The sequence below is a fragment of the Contarinia nasturtii genome, unplaced genomic scaffold, assembly GCF_009176525.2.
Source record: "Contarinia nasturtii isolate CC-2019 unplaced genomic scaffold, AAFC_CNas_1.1 Cnas_scaffold_1371, whole genome shotgun sequence".
NCBI lineage: Eukaryota > Metazoa > Arthropoda > Insecta > Diptera > Cecidomyiidae > Contarinia > Contarinia nasturtii.
This window is the reverse complement of record NW_022198708.1, coordinates 2,522,306-2,538,776: the sequence shown is the minus strand read 5'-3', so window position 1 is coordinate 2,538,776 and position 16,471 is coordinate 2,522,306. Positions and strand designations below refer to the sequence as shown.

The 16,471-nt window shown below is 33.0% G+C and overlaps 1 protein-coding gene across 1 annotated transcript; it reads left to right on the top strand.

Moving 5' to 3' along the window:
- The first annotated feature begins 610 nt into the window (after positions 1–610).
- Positions 611–10,420, top strand: LOC116345893 (homeotic protein empty spiracles-like). The gene is made up of 4 exons (XM_031775631.1): positions 611–1,764; positions 2,203–2,497; positions 4,643–4,800; positions 8,436–10,420. Exons 1-4 carry the CDS (start codon positions 1,234–1,236, stop codon positions 8,616–8,618), a joined length of 1,167 nt encoding a protein of 388 aa, XP_031631491.1. The 5' UTR covers positions 611–1,233; the 3' UTR covers positions 8,619–10,420.
- The last annotated feature ends 6,051 nt before the right edge of the window (positions 10,421–16,471 follow it).

Sequence of the window (16,471 nt, the reverse complement as noted above, 5' to 3'; positions counted from 1 at the left end):
ACGAGAGACTGTGAACATTGTACAATGATGATCAAAACTTTTATTCGCGTACAAATACGAGCAAACACTTTTATTGCATGTCACCTTGTTTAAAGGTAATAGACACATATTCTGCATATGTGTGTTGTTGTTGTTGTTGTTTTTGTTATTATTATTATTCCAAATGTAGACGAAGTTTTGGTATTTTACGCACTGCGCAAGCACGTATGTACACATAAATATGAACAGAGAAAAAAAGAGCAAAAGCATAACACCGATTTGTTGGACTATTAACTAACTAACTAGCTAACTATATGGTATTTTCAACTAGATGTTGAATACCCAATTGCGCACACATGCACACCCCACAATGAGAATAAAATAAACCGTATGGATGAAGCACACGACAGAGAATGACGGACCGAGAGAATGTTCGCGAGCGAGTAAGCGAACGAGGTAGAGAGAGAGTGTAGAGAAAAAGAGAAAACGAGAGAAAGATTCGACGGGAGCCAGCCCATTTGTGCATTGTGCAGCTGTTGTTGGTATACGTAAAACGATGAGAGAAGCACACAGCAAAAGTGTTGGTTGTACGTTTCTTGCTACGTTAATAGCACAAATCGGTGTGACGGCTATACACAGTGATGTTCATCGTGTGGTTTAGTTTTCGTTGAGATTTCGACACAAACGGTCCTATCTTTTATAGAAACGATTTTCGAGCGAGGGCTATCAAGTTTGACTCGATTAAAAAAATTATCGTCGTTTGTCGTACACTGTTTTTATTTTTGTTTGGTTTTTTCGTTTGTTGCGCGCGCCGTTAGTTAATATTTTCTTCGCTAGCGGTAATCTGTGTTTAGCAGTTAACGTGTGACATATTCACATTTTATTCGGTGATTGCGATTTTTTGTCTCTGTATATCTTCGTGCGATGACATATTAAAATAACAAACAACAACCGCAAAATAAAACGACAGTGCAAATATTGTGCAAACAATTCAGAAGTTTATACATGTGCGTAATTGAAGAACAATCTGCAATGAATCGTTTCATGCAATTAAGTTTTTAATTGATTTAAAATTGATGGTGATTGAAAAAAATAAATAAAGCGTTTTTAACAGCGTTTACATCGAATTCGAATTGATTTCGAAGAAGAACCAAAAATACAAATAGATATTTATAAATCGAAATCATTTTAATTGGAATAGTGTAAAGTTAATCGCACAAAATATACAACCTGACTTCTTTGAAACAAGGGAAAATGATTCCACCAACACCCACGACATTAACCACAATGCCGGGATCAAAAGCAAAAATTGGTTTTAGCATTGATTCAATTGTTGGCGAAGAAGTGTCAAAATCATCAACAACAGCAACAACAAAAGATCGAAATGATAAATATGTAAATGATTATCAAACGGAAATTGCGCGTGCATTACGTTTATCATCATCCGATTCATTCAGTGTGGATGGACATACAAAACTTCGTCCGGAATTAAATGGAACCACAAAAGATGCACGCCATTTATTTGGCTATTCAATGAAACGTGAATCATCTGTGAGCCCATCAGCACCACCGTATCAAATGCAAACGACATTGCCGTCGGATGAGAGTTTACTGCGAAAATCGCGTTCACCGTCGCCAAATCAAACGGCTAGTGCTTTAACGAATAACAATAACACAAACAGCGCAAATAATAATAACAACAACAGCAACAATAATAATTTACATACTAGTGGTAGTAATTCAAATAATAATGAGCCGCCGGTAGTTCCTCCATTAGCATTTACGGTGAGTCGAATGACAACACGACTACATATGAATCTAACTACATATTCCAAATCATTCGGACTATCAACTTCTTGCTACTTTCAACTTCTCGTTGACCGGTTTAAATTGAATGATGTTGAGCACATTGTGAATTGTATGTGTTGTTGATGGCATGACGATTTCGCCATTTTTCAATTATTATTATTTCAAGATTAGCACACGAATAATTGAGACACGGAATCAAAGTGAAATTCTTAAAATATAACAAAACAAAATGATTAAAATGTAAATAAATATCTCACATATGCAATTCACATAAATGTCATTCAACAACTTGTCAAAATAGTGAGAAATGAAAGATAGGAATATGTTCGAAACTCGTACAGAGATAGAGAATGAAAATGTATAAGTATATTCAACGGTGTCTTAATATGTTGTGTGTTTGTGTAAATATTACAGAATGGTTTGCATCCGAGTGGACCAATCCGACCAATGCCAATAGTTCCGCCAACGAATTTGGTGGAGACAAAAAATTTGCCACCTTCTTATTTGGGACTAGGCTCAGCGGCTGCAGCAGCGCATGCACCACATCTACTGCAAATTCAAATGGCTGCAATGTTGGCACAACGACAGGCGGCCGAACAAGGATTTGCACAAACCGCACCATTTCGACATGCACCACCACCACAAGGCTATCCACTATATCCATGGGTATTCAGTCGGCACGGACGCGTGTTTCCACACTTTCCAGGCAGTAAGTATTTGCTTTCATTCCTAACTATGTCAAATTAAGAAAATTCAGAGTGAAAGAGAGGTATTCAAAATATCAATCAGAAACAAGCAAACATTTCTTCTCATTTAGCCGTGTACAAATCATTTTTTCTTTAAATTTTTATTCTTTTACTTTTCGCCAGTATCATTTTCATTTTGCGTGTGAATGCAATTTGTTGTCAATTTATTTGATGTTTATTCTTTAAGACAAAAAAAAAATGATTCGCATAATTCGAAGAAGAGAAGAAACAACAAAAATCAAACGATACGAAATGACAAGGAAAAAGCTGCATAATCTGATTGAAAGTCAGTGTTTGGTACATGCAAGCGTGTAATTGTCTACGAAAAACACATAAATACCGCTAATAACTTTCGCTCAGTTGACTGTTGTCAATCGATCGGATATATTTAGTCGAGATGTGTTGAGAATGTATTTCAATGTCCGTTGAACATTTTCAATTGTGATCGCTCATTCTCTCTCTTTCTCTGTTTGTATCGATTCAATTGCGTAGCACCAATATACCGTAGTCTGTTCGTCTCTGTATATTTTTGTGTGCATATATTGTCTTTTGTGAGATACGTTGTCCTTGTTCCATTTCTGTTCTATATATTTCGTTTATTTTGTCTGCACATACCAAACTCCAGATAATGGTTACACTCATAAATTATTTCATGATAGAGCTTCGCATCTTCTTCTTCTTCATTTTTTTTTTTCGTTGGTTCTTTGTCAACGCGAATTTTATTTCGTGAAGAACAAATGTACAAATTCCTTGTTATCGTCGTTGTTGTGCTTGTTTATTTGTTGTTCTTGTCCGCTTTTTTCACTCGCTCCATCTCTCTTTTTTTTTCGTTTCGTTTCGTTTATTTTCACTTTTTGTCGAAAACAATCAAGCAAGGCGCCTGATGCCACGCTTTTAATATGTTAAATTGAATGTGTTGTTCGCTGTGTGTTTCTGCCTTTTTTTTCATGCGTGTATTGACGAGCATAAACTAATAGTATGGATTCAATTGAATTGAATTGAATTGGTTTGCATACCATACCAATGTACATATTTCTTGTTCAAATATATATTTGGCTGATCTCTCACTGGCCATCGTCATCATCATTCTTTGAACAACGAAGAGTGAGTGTGGTTTATTCTTTTGTTTTCAATAACTAATTTGCTGCGGTTTTTTGTATTATAGGCACATAGAGGCAACCAGCCTCCAGTCAGTCAGTCAACTAGTGCCTATATGTGTGTATGCATATGGACATTGTTAGCGTGTCTCATTTTATTGAGCATGAACATCGAAAACAATACGTAATAAGATAAATACACTTTATTTTTGTATTGTATTCTAATTTGATGCGGCTACCATTTTAACCTGCCTTATTTTATTCTTTTCGGTTTTCTGCTTTCTTCTTCTTATTCTTCTTCTTTTATTCTGCGTTTGCTATGCGCTTTTCCTCAACAATTGTCTGATGCAATCGAATATCAGATGAACAGTAAAGACGAAAGCATTTTTTGTGTTCATCGTTTTCGATACTCATAACAACTCGAACACACACAAAAATAAGGCCCATCGCTTGACTTTTTTTTGGTTTTTCCAATATTTTTTTTTTCTTATTCTTTTCAATTTTCATTGCTGTATGATCGAAGAATAAGTAATAGCCCGAAAACAGCACACTGGCCGATGGACATCACAGCAAAAGGATGAACACAAAAAAATGAGTTTAACAACAACAAAAAAGTGGATGAATATAAATGGCATTGTTGCGGTTATTCATAGATTTATTTATTGATCAATGATGTTGTGTGCCGATCTTCTCTCTGTTTATCTTTTGTACATTCTATTCGATCCGAACTCGCACAATACTGCATACAAACAATTTTTATTTTGTTTTGAACACGCACTGTCTACGTTCGGTGGACATACGCATCGGTGTAGATTTATTTTGTATGGATCGAATGGAATGAATGGAACCAAAGGACGTTCTAAGTTTAAGAAGCCAAGTGTGTAATTTATAGTTTTATCATAGTGTAAACATTACGATCCATTACTAATTCAATGTATAATTAAATTTCGATTTGTCTTTTGTTTTCTCATCACATTTTTTTTCTTCTTCTTCTTCTTTGATTTCTTGCAGACTTTTTATTGCATCCATTTCGAAAGCCGAAACGCGTGCGAACCGCTTTTTCGCCGGGTCAATTATTAAAACTGGAACATGCATTCGAAAGCAATCAATATGTAGTTGGCGCTGAACGAAAAGCATTGGCTCAAGCATTGAATTTGTCTGAGACACAGGTATGTTATAAAAACCATTTGGTAATATTACACATTGCACTTTTTTTTCTCTCCCGCTGTTGTTCCTTTCAATTAGCAAAAGGTCAAAGCATTTCTGAATAATCATATGCAAAACATAAGTAAAGATAATATGAGTGTGATACAGATGATTGTGTTCGAAAATGAAATCGGCAAATGAGTAAATATGAATCATGGATACTAAGAATTTTACTCGTTTTACAATTATTTTATGAGTGTGTGCGTGTGTGCAAAGATTTTTGATAAAATTTGTAATTTATCAACCAACATTAAAAAGCTCGACCAGCCAAAATGGAAAAAAAATTTCGAAAAGCAATTTTTAAAGACCCAATACATATCAGAAAAAACATTATAAATTGATAAGTTGCAATCACCAAAATGATTATTTACGTTCATTTTTAATATATGTATTTATACTCGATGTTTGTCTTTTCGGTTTGTACTAAAATCGAAAGTTTAGTTGTGTCGAAACGAACACTTTCAAAGAATATCAAATACGATGACACATTCTTGCCAGATGTTTTACAATTGAAGAATGTTTCAATGTGTATGAAATAATAAAACCGGTGTGCGATTTGAAATGTATTAGTCTGCTCTAGCTCCATCCCTCTCATGTATTCGACTTTTTTCATTTGAACTTGGACGCGCATTTATTTTCGGAAGTGACAATATACGTGTGACTGAAAAAATATGAAATTATTCACAAACAATCAAGCGATCCGTTTTTTATTTTATTTTAATATTGAGAATTCGCCATGAAAAATGGATCAGGGGTTGAAGAATAACAAACATCTATGTAGTAATATAAATATTAAACACTTAACCGTTCTGCTTGTTTTCTCCCTCTGTCTCTGTCTCTCTTTCTCTTTACCAACTTAATGTGTTTATAACGCAAAACATATAACAACACCGCCTAAATCATTTTCATTTTCCCCCGAAACAAATAACAAATTCATCGATATGACTGTTTGCATTATATTATTATTGGCGGTGTCTAGTTGTATCACATCGTATAATATGCTTACAATCAAATATATGAGATGTATCTCTCTCGTTTAACGATTGTTACAAGAATGCGAAGGGAGAGAGAGCGGCTGGTTTTTGTTGTTGTATCCGAGGGACGCGTAAAACATGGTCGACGAAAAGGAAGAGGGCAAAGAAAGAGAGAGAGAATAATGGAAAATCGAAACGAGATCACTGCAAACTGGTACCAGCCAACAGAGCAAGCACATTTATACCACATGATTATCAACGGCAATAAAATTAATGAATTGAGTTGAAATGAACAAATTAAGTACTTTTCTACTGCATCAATAAAATCTCGTTTACATTGTATTCATTTGTGTTGTGTGTTTGTTCGATTTAGAATATGTGTACTGAACTGTGTTTGAACACTTTTTCCGGGAGCATTGTAAATGGTGGCAATGTGGTAAAGTGAGCTGTGTCTGTATATGAGCACATTGAGAATGTGTCACCATAGACGTACAAAAACATCAATATACACACTCTCACGTACATTCAAATTGCAATGCAATCATCATATGCAGTATACATTACATTCACCGAAAGAGATCCACAGGGAGAGTGAGAGAGAAATAAAATCGTGTCTCGTTCGACATGAATAATGTGCTAAACATAAATATATAACAAACTTGAATTATATTCATGGCGCATTTGTAAACTGTCCTGCTTCACATATTATCACAACTGTTCTGAAAATTGCACACAAAATCTAAATAATAGCTGCTTTTTTTTCGGGTAGCTTCCCTTTTTTGTGTGTGTTTATTTTATTCGATTGTTAAGCACATCCCTCACTCTACTCTGTTCGTTCATTGTGCATATTGTGCTCGGTTTTTGATTGCTTCAAATCAGGGTCATACACACAGTATTCGAAATAAAGAAGGGATGAAATGTATTTTCATTCGATGAAATATCTCACTACGCAGGATTATCGCCATCATCAATAAGATGTAGTATTGCTTGCATGCATACGTATATATGCTGGTAATAATGTGGCGATGAGAAATGTGAGACAGAAATAGAGCATTTGTATGTGTATATAATTCAAAATGCGCAACGGTATGTACCAATAAGAATTGTGCTTTATGATTTGCAATGGTGTTACTGTTGCCACCATTTAGACAAACATTTTATTCGAGACTTGTCTCTTGCTATTTGCGTGTATCTCGGTATTGGTGTTTCTGTTGAATAGCGTAGCTTTTGATATGCTTATTATACATGACATTTTATAATGTGAATGCAAAGTAAGCGTGCAAAAATGGGATTTTGCGATTGCATTGATTCAATGTCGATCGAATAAATCACAACTCACTTTCGATGAGAGAATGTACACGCACACATAAACGATGAAAACTCAATCCTTGATAACGGTCCCATTTACATTCGCATCATTATTCTCTTTCTCTCTATTTTGTATTTGTGTCATGTGTTCACTCCTCATCGATATATAAACCGCTATCAAGTAGATTATTGCGCCGTGTTATAAAACGTTTTATTAGCAAATACTTGAACTCATTCTCTCTCCAACACACACACGCATTGATTCGCTTAATATTAGAGGATTATTAACCTCTCCCTTGGGTGAAAAGTGTTTTTTCGCATTTCCACGACATCATCGGTTGAATAATTGAACGTATCAATTACACAAACAACACCGATCAACAGAAAATACGCACACACACCGAAATAAAAGGGAAGCAAATATAAACGAAGAGCAGAGAGCAAAAGCATTTACATTAGTCATTTAAATTTGCGTGCGCATGTTGAGGGTGGTGGCCTTTGTGTGATGTTGTTTTACATCATGATGGTATGTTGTCTGTATAGTTTATGCCAGCACACCATATAAGCATCGAGATAGCGAAAAGAATGTATAAGAACATAGAATGCCATCAGAATTACAGTGAGGGCGATTGAGAGAGAAGAAAGAAAAATCTCATCATGAAATTGCTCGGTAAATAAAAATATAATTGGCCCGAAGAGTGATGAAAGTATTAAAGCAATTTGCAAGCACAAGCCCCAATTTGATGTGGTGATGGGTTTGCATGAAGTTGCTTGCTATAAGTATATAATATAAAATGGTGGTGTACAATTTCCCGTAAATTATCTTTCGTGTTTTTGGTTCGAGTTTCGACACTCGGAACATTCATTTAACGTGCCACGTCTTAAAGTACAGTATTGTTATTTCGTTTTGGCACTTGAATCATTCTTGGCTGCTTTCATACACAAGCTAAACGAGGAAAATATTTCGTCAATATTTGCACATTGTAAAAAGCACAACCAAACATAATGGCGCACAAGAACGTTGTTGTTGTTGTTTTTTTTTTGTTTTAAATTGGAGCCCGATGAATTGTTAGAATATTAGCAAATGCGCACACAAGACGCTGCCGCATCCATTTTACTTCCAATTTGCCTCGCAAAACGTTTTGCATTTTGCTTTTCAGAAATGTTTACAATAAATTAATTGTTTCGTCATTTTTGTTTTCTGTTTACATACCGATGATGATCGGCCCATTTCATCAAATTTGATTTTTAATTTATTTTTATTTTTCGTTCGTTTCTTTTATTTTTTCTCTTTCGGTATTGCTTCGTGGAAAAAGGTTAAAGTGTGGTTTCAAAATCGCCGTACAAAACACAAGCGCATGCAACAAGAAGATGACACCAAGGGTGAAGGTAGCAATCATTCAAATAATCTTGAAGGAAGCTACGACGATGAAGAAGAAATGATCGATATGGAGATGGATGATTGTTCCAGCGATGATGAACATGGTGTTCAACATTAACCTGGCACGATGAACAGAAGAAAATATTAGTTTTGCAAAATAATTGAGTGATTCGCCGCATTCACAGTTGGAAATGCATATCAAATATTGTATATCTTCGATATGAACAAAACAAAAACTCAGAATGCAGTGGAAGCAACGAAACGGATTTCTTTTTTATGGAAATTTTCGTTTTGTCTATTTTTATTTGATTTTATATATTTTTGGCGAATTGTATTGATTCACTCACGCCAATATGTGTTGTCATCATCCAGAGTGTACAATGGTATGTGCATTTTATTTGGTTATATGAATAACTGTGCCAAATATTAACTATTTAATGAATATGGAAAATACACTATTTTCCCAGTGATTGAATAAGAGAAAATAGAACAGAGTAAATTTAAATGGAAGGTACTCGATAGAGTTGTATATTATGATTTTCAAGATGTCACTGTACGTATTTCAATGTTTTGTTTTCGAAACGAAATGGTCGATGAAAAACGATTTATTTGCAATGTTTTTTTTTTTGTTGCATCAGAACATAGATCCATTTCGATTACATAATCCAGTTTTTATGCAATGACTTTAAAAATCGATCACATTAAACGAATTTGAATGAAATCGACAGTTTATTTTTATGTTCAAAATTTAAATGCAAACCGAACTTTATTGGAACAGTTAAAAACCACAAAAATATATATAATTTGAAAAATCTCATTGCAAATGAATGTTAAAAGCGCCTGCGGTGCTCCATTCTCTGTTTCAAATATAATGCACATTTTTACAGGACATCACTTTGGTTTTCCAAACAGAACAGTATTCAACGAAATATACTCTCTCTTTTAAGTTATTGGGCGTTTGAAGTTTGAAATTTATCGTAAATGATACATCCCTATGTAAATAGTATCATATTTCTCATCCATGCAGTGAAACAAACGAATGAAGAGACATTTTAATGTTCATGAGAGCGCATTTAATTAAAATTGATTCCATCTTTATAAAGGAATGAGAGAGAGAGAGAGAAAGCAAAAGAAAAAAAAAACATTTTGTCGAATTTGCAAAGGCTTAATATTTTTAAATGCTAGCTGTAGTATTCAATAAATAAATTTCGTAAGGAAAACAAATAAAAACATACAAAAATTCATATTTTGATCAAATAGAATATTATTAGATATTAACTAAATATTGACAATGAAAAAAACAACTATAAACTACAATGATATCTGTTCAGTTAAGCAAGGTAGCCGTACGTGAAACGAATAAAAAAACAATAACTAAATGCATAGAATTAGTTTATCTCTGAAATATATTTATACCCCTATATAAGAACAGAAACATTTAAATAAGACGTACACATTTTCGTAGTAAGTTGAATTTATTGTAATTTAAAGAAGAAAAGAATGAAAGAAAGATTTAAACACAAAATGAAGAAAAATAAATTGAGAACTATACTAAATCACACTCTGATTTCGATTTTTCCACACCCACATATTTATTACGTAAACACAGCAATGTTTTCTTCCGAACCATGACATACAGTTTTTTTTTAAAATTAAAAACGAAGAAAATGAAAAAAAATTACTTTGAAGAAATTGATCTTAGTTGTACAATTTAGTAGTTTAAAAATTATTGAATACATTTTTGTAAACATATTAACTGTTTAAAAACATCTACCAACAAAAAACAACAGCAACAAAAAACCAAGTAAACACATTATTGAAACTATAAAAATAAAACACAAATGGACTGTTATATGTATGAGTGCAGAAGAAGTAAAATGGAAAAAGATCCAACCAAACAAAGAGAAATATCAATAAATGGCATACAAAAAAAATCTCAAAATAACCATTCTTATGTGTTTTATCTTCATCATCTTTTGCCGTACATTTATTTTCCAGTATAAAGTTCCTGTTGCTTGTAATATGCTAATCGGCGAAAGCTCAACCGAATGTGTAAACCTCACACGCTTTGGATCCATAATTCTTTGTGTAAGTATTCTTTATAAAAGTTCAAATTGTCGAAATTGAAATAATATTTATTACCAAGTTTATTACAATAATAATTGAAAACTAAATGTTACACGAAACAGTATATCAACGCAATAAAGAGGTGAAATATTTTATTTTACTCGCCAGTAGGTAATAAATGATAATTTCATTGAACTACTTCGCACAGTTCAACTCCGTTAATTTGACTCATTCGATTTTCATCGAATTCCGCTTAAAAAATAGTTCCCATTTTTTTATTCCTTTCGTCTGTTCCGATTCCAGTAACTGAAGTATTCATATTAATGGAATCAAAATTATCAGAGTTCGGTAAACCCGACTTTTAATGTCTCCAATAGTGTTGAAAATGATATCAAGTATTTCTTTCGTTTCCCTTTATTTTACTTTTTTGGAGGACTTGGATCTTGGGTCAAATGCAAATTGTACACAGAATATCGCAAAGTTTCTTTTTTATCTTTTCAATATGATATATCACACATTTTTTTGACAATTGTTTTGCCCAAAAGACCACTGCTAATGCTATTATTAGAACTATACTTTCATTTTTAATGGTTTACTTTTTTCCGCTAAATATTTGCGTCATATAAATTACATCCGAAACACAATCAAAGGGAAATGGATATGAAAAAGGCGTTAATCAAGAAATAAGATATGGAACCAAATCACAAATATGATGAAATGATGAATTAAAGAAATCAAAAGAAATGACGCAAACCATATTCATATTTTTTAAGTGGCAATCGGAACGTAATCAACGATGATGATGAATAAAAAAACTTAATATTAATGAAATAAAATAAAACAGACTTTCTTGTAATTAAATGCCAGAAGGCATGTCTTGCTGTGATGATCTTTCAAACATCTTTATCAATAATAAATTCATATCCTGATTATGAAAATGAGAATTAACCGTCCACAAAAAAATGACTGCGCAGCACACACACACACACACAAACCATATTTTAATGATTTCATTCAAAATATCAGAAGGATTATTAAGTCATTAGTTTAGTACCACGAACGGGGGTAACGGACAAACTGATATACAAGAAAAATGGCCTCAAATTCCCAGCATTTGTCGTTTCGATGAGTGTGATCGTGATATTTTAATCGATTTTAAATTTTCAATTTAAACTACAAATTGATAAACATTCAAAATTACTATTGATGGAAAAATAGTTAAACTGTGGAATGCATTCAATCATACAGGTTTCTATTTATAGCCATATTTCAGTTGTGATTTGACTTTTGAGTTACTCCGTTGAAAATCGATTGGTCTTTTAGTATTAAATTTGTGGAAAGAAGGAAAAGGAAGAGAAGAACAAGTTTTTCGCGTGTCGATTAAAAAAGACCGCCACTGATTTTAATTCAGTGTTTTATAGCATTTTTATTAATTAAGACATTTAAGTGGTCAATTCGGTACATAATTAATAGAGCTCACAACTTTTCGAAAAGCAAACCATTTAAACATGTTTATCCTTTGGCTTTAGATGATTTTAATTGGATGGACAGAAAGCATAAGCGATTATAGAGTCATAGCCAACATATTTGAAATTGCATTTTTTTTTTCGCATAAAATTGATTACGAAATATGAAAAATATTATGCAAAATTGTATGCAATTCGATTGTTTTAAAAGTCGGTTGCTGTTGCATTGTTTGGTTTCTATGTTCCGCTCTATTTATGTTGCTTACCGTGTGAAAGAATCAAATCATAGGCGAACAATTAAATGACCCGTTAAAACATATGAACCAATTAATCGAATGCGCTACGCATATAACGTAATCGTATATTCATTCGAAGCCACTTGACGATAATGAAAAAAAAAAAGAAGAAGAATGAAGCGATAATTTTAAAACGAAAAAGCAGAGTGAATAAAAAAAGCGTTTCAGACAAGGTGTATCTAATTATTAATTTCAAAAGTTGATGATCAGTCGGAACATGAGTCTGTGAGACTAATATTTATTCAAATCAATTTGATGGTTTATTTTAAAAGCTAATAATGATCTCAATCAATTGATTCCTCAATGTCAGTGTGGTACTGCGCGCGGTGAGACATCGGTTTCTTCACTCTCTCTATTCTGCGACGCGTATTTTATTGAATCATTGTAAGCTGCAGCGCTTGAATCTCGTATTAAAGAAGTAGAATACAAAAAATCACATCAATTTTTATTCATTTCATTTCCATGTGTTTGTTTTCTTTCTTCTTCATTTTGAACGCCACATTTCTATGAATATTGCTATCGAACTGAAAACATCTTCATAAAATGTGAGAAGCTGCGGAAAAATTGTGATATTACTAGCGTTTGTTGTTGTTGTTTTTTTTTTTATCTCTTTCATTTTTTTAATTTAGTTTTCACTAAGCACAGCGACAGCAATCACTTATACTATACACTCGGATTTTTTTTATCAAATTTGGAGCCCATTTGCCCGGGTCGAAATATTCCAAACAAACAACTTGAAATTAATTTGGAATCAACGCTTATGAATAGAAACGATGTGTAATAAAAGAAAGATGAATATTTTTTTTGTTTCATTTTGAATCCAATTGCTCACTCACTCGCGGTGATAGGCGTTATTGTATGCGTGTTAATTCAGTTGTTGATGGTATCACCACATGTTTTTTTTTCTTTCGTCATGCGTTTCATATCATATTTTGAAGCGCAGCAAGCCAATACAAGGCGCGATAATTTATTTTCGCTTTAATTATATTTGGACTCGTTGGTGTTGTTGTTTTTGTCTTTATTTTTCGTTCGTTTATTAACTGGTTCTCATGTTTTTCGATCGATCATTAATTACCTGAAATGTCTTCTTCCTACTTCAAACAGAGAGGTCAATTTAGTTGGCGTTATAACCACGATATGTTGTATGTTATGAATGTGCATATTAGCATACATGATAAAGACATAAGAGAACACATGGCTAACCAAAAAAAGAGAGAAGATAAATCGTAAATTGCATCTTTGGCTCCTCTGCATTTAAGAAAAAACCATGCTCACTTTTAATTATCAACTAAATATGACTTTCAAATCAGCATCTCATTTTCGTTGATAACAAGATTATTTTGTCAAGAGATTTTTTTTAAACTAATCACACAGGCCGTATGGTAAACAGAAACAAACCGAAAAGCAATAATTGCCTACGTGAAAAAGTATTCGTTGTTCCGATTAAATTGTGTTCAATCGATTTTTTTTCGTTTAATTTGTGAACACCGGTGAATCGTAGCATAATTTTATATTTCCTAAAATCATAAAAATAATTGTACCGGACGACACACTCATATATTCTCTTTTTTTTTTTTTTTAATATTTGAACGTTATCGAATAATGTCGCAAAAACTTTCATTAAATGAGTCAATCAAGATTTGCTTTTCCCTTCCAACTAGGTATACAGTGTACATATTTCACTCGACATTTTCTTATCACGATTCCGGCAATCGATTTTTGACTGGCTTTGGACGTCACACGAAGATAATTTTCGTTCGCCAAATGCCAAAAGGCATCGAAGTTCATTAAGATAATCCTAGCTTGAAATACTTACCTTATTTTTTCTTGAGAGCAAGTGACGAATAGTCAATGTAAATTCCAAAGATACTTGGAAATGTCAGATTACAGTATTTTTTGTCCCTTGTGTGTCTCTCTCTCTCTCTCTCTGTGTGTCTGCTTAATACCACACCAATTCTGAGTTACGCTCACTACGTGATGTGAAAATAATAAAAATTTCATTATTTGAGTATATATTTAGAAAAGGCGGCACCTTTAGCGAATACATAATGTCAGTAGATGACGGTAGTAACAATACGGTAGCTGATCGCCAATCTCTGAAGAAAATCCATTTTCACAAAGAGAAGAAGAGCGTCAAAATGTGTTTGAAATGTGAACGAAAGTTGTTTTTTTTTCTCTTTGTTCCATTTTTAATCTCTTTAATTTTTATTTGATTCTGCTTAAAAACGTTTTCATTTTCAATGAGTTGATTATATTGGCCAGAGAGTTAGTATATCTTTCACTTCATTTATTCATTATTATTGTTGACTTTATGTCTGACTTTTCGATTCTTCGGTTTGATTTTTCGTTTTGTTCAAATCTACCTTTTGTGTGTGTGTGTCTGCGATGAGGTCAATGCAGATGATTCCTTGCCATGTCGGCACATCGAAAGTACGGCCGAAATAAAATAAAGAAAATGATAGTCAAGAAGAAAAAAGTCGAAAAGTTCGAGATAATGCTCTACTTTATTTAAGCCAATTTGAAAATTATTACTACCTTCTTTTCTTATTCTTTCGAAATGTAAGGATCAATAACGAAAACAACAACACACGCACACAAAACAACATTTCATTCCATTTCAATGTTGAGCCTTATTGGAAAAAGTTTATCCATTGTTGCATTGTGTCAAAGATTGTGTTTTTCATTATGCGCTCATCTATCCAAAAGATGTTCCATTTTTTTTTTTCAAATCCTGTACTTGAAACTTTCAATAGAGAAAGAGCGTAATGAACAAAGAAAAACGAGCATTTGAAGTCCAGTAGCCGTTGCCTTTTTATCTGTAAATGAGCAACTTATTTACTTTTATTGGCGGCGAATATGACTTTGATGCGACACTCCACTTAAGAATAACAAAAACTAATATACAAGATATAATAACTGACTACCCATGTGTTGAATGGAATGAAAGAGAGTGAAAGAAATATGTGTGCATTTGACAAAAGGGAATAACACTATAGTACCGAAACCAAAAAGTCAATGTTAGATACATAGGACTATATTGAAGAGTAAAAAAAAACAACAATAACCGTAAAATTCAGTTGTAGCACTTAGACATGATGTTCATATAAATGAAAAGAAAATTATCCGAAATAAGGGCTGAATAGTTTCAATTCAATGCAGTAACAAAATAAATAGAATTTAATTATTATTTCAGTTGAAGATGTTTCAGTTCATTTTATATTTCGTTTGGTATTCAATGTTATCCGTATTCACATTTGGATTAATTCGATATTTCACCTAATGAACAATACAAACAATTGAGCGATTGGCATTTTTCTAAATACATGCTCTGCAGAGTGTGAACAGCAACGAATGCCAGTTTCAGTTCGGAGGTATTCAACGAAATGATGACGAAAAGAACTGAACAAACGACGAAAAAAAAAACAATGTATGTATCACTACGGTTGTCAGTGGTAATTTAATACGTACAGTGCCCAATATCAGATGCCTCGCCTTCAAATATTGTCAGTGTGCTTTGTTTGTTTTTTAATTCAATTTCAAATTCTGAATGCGTGTGATCAAGTTTGTTGTCATTTTTTATTATTTGATTCGTGTTTTGTTTCACTATTTTATAATCTCATTCTAACTAGCTATATTTTCAAGATCATTACAGTATTTATATGTATTATATTCATCGAATCTCAAACCGGAATAATTGATTTGATTTGAAGTGAATTAACATCTCTCTGCATCTCGAACACTGTTCTCGTTCTCTCGCGCTTTCCCACTCTCACTATGTGTCTGTATTATTTTTTTTATTATTGTTGGTGGTATGTGTCGTTTTGAATGTGTCGTTCGACCAAGCGAAGCATCGATACACATTTTCAAATTAGATATAATTAAAATGTTGAAGAAAACGACCAAAATGACAAAACAACAATCCATTTGATCGAACAAAAGAGACAAAATAAAACGACATAAAATTACATTATTGGCTTTCGTGTTTTCACGGAATAAAGTCATATCAAATAAATTAACGAATATAAGTATCAAATTCTCTTTCTCTTTCGATATATATCTGGATCTCTTGATCGCGATGTGTGCTCTCATCTGGATTGTTGTGGCCGGAACGGTGGACACTGGCCACAGATATGTGTACAAAT

Bases quoted from the DNA above. Each gene is read 5' to 3' on its own strand.
- LOC116345893 (XM_031775631.1), top strand. From the start codon at position 1,234: ATGATTCCACCAACACCCACGACATTAACCACAATGCCGGGATCAAAA. The intron at 2,498-4,642 runs GTAAGTATTTGC...GATTTCTTGCAG, and splicing joins GTTTCCACACTTTCCAGGCA to ACTTTTTATTGCATCCATTT. The intron at 4,801-8,435 runs GTATGTTATAAA...TCGTGGAAAAAG, and splicing joins TGAATTTGTCTGAGACACAG to GTTAAAGTGTGGTTTCAAAA.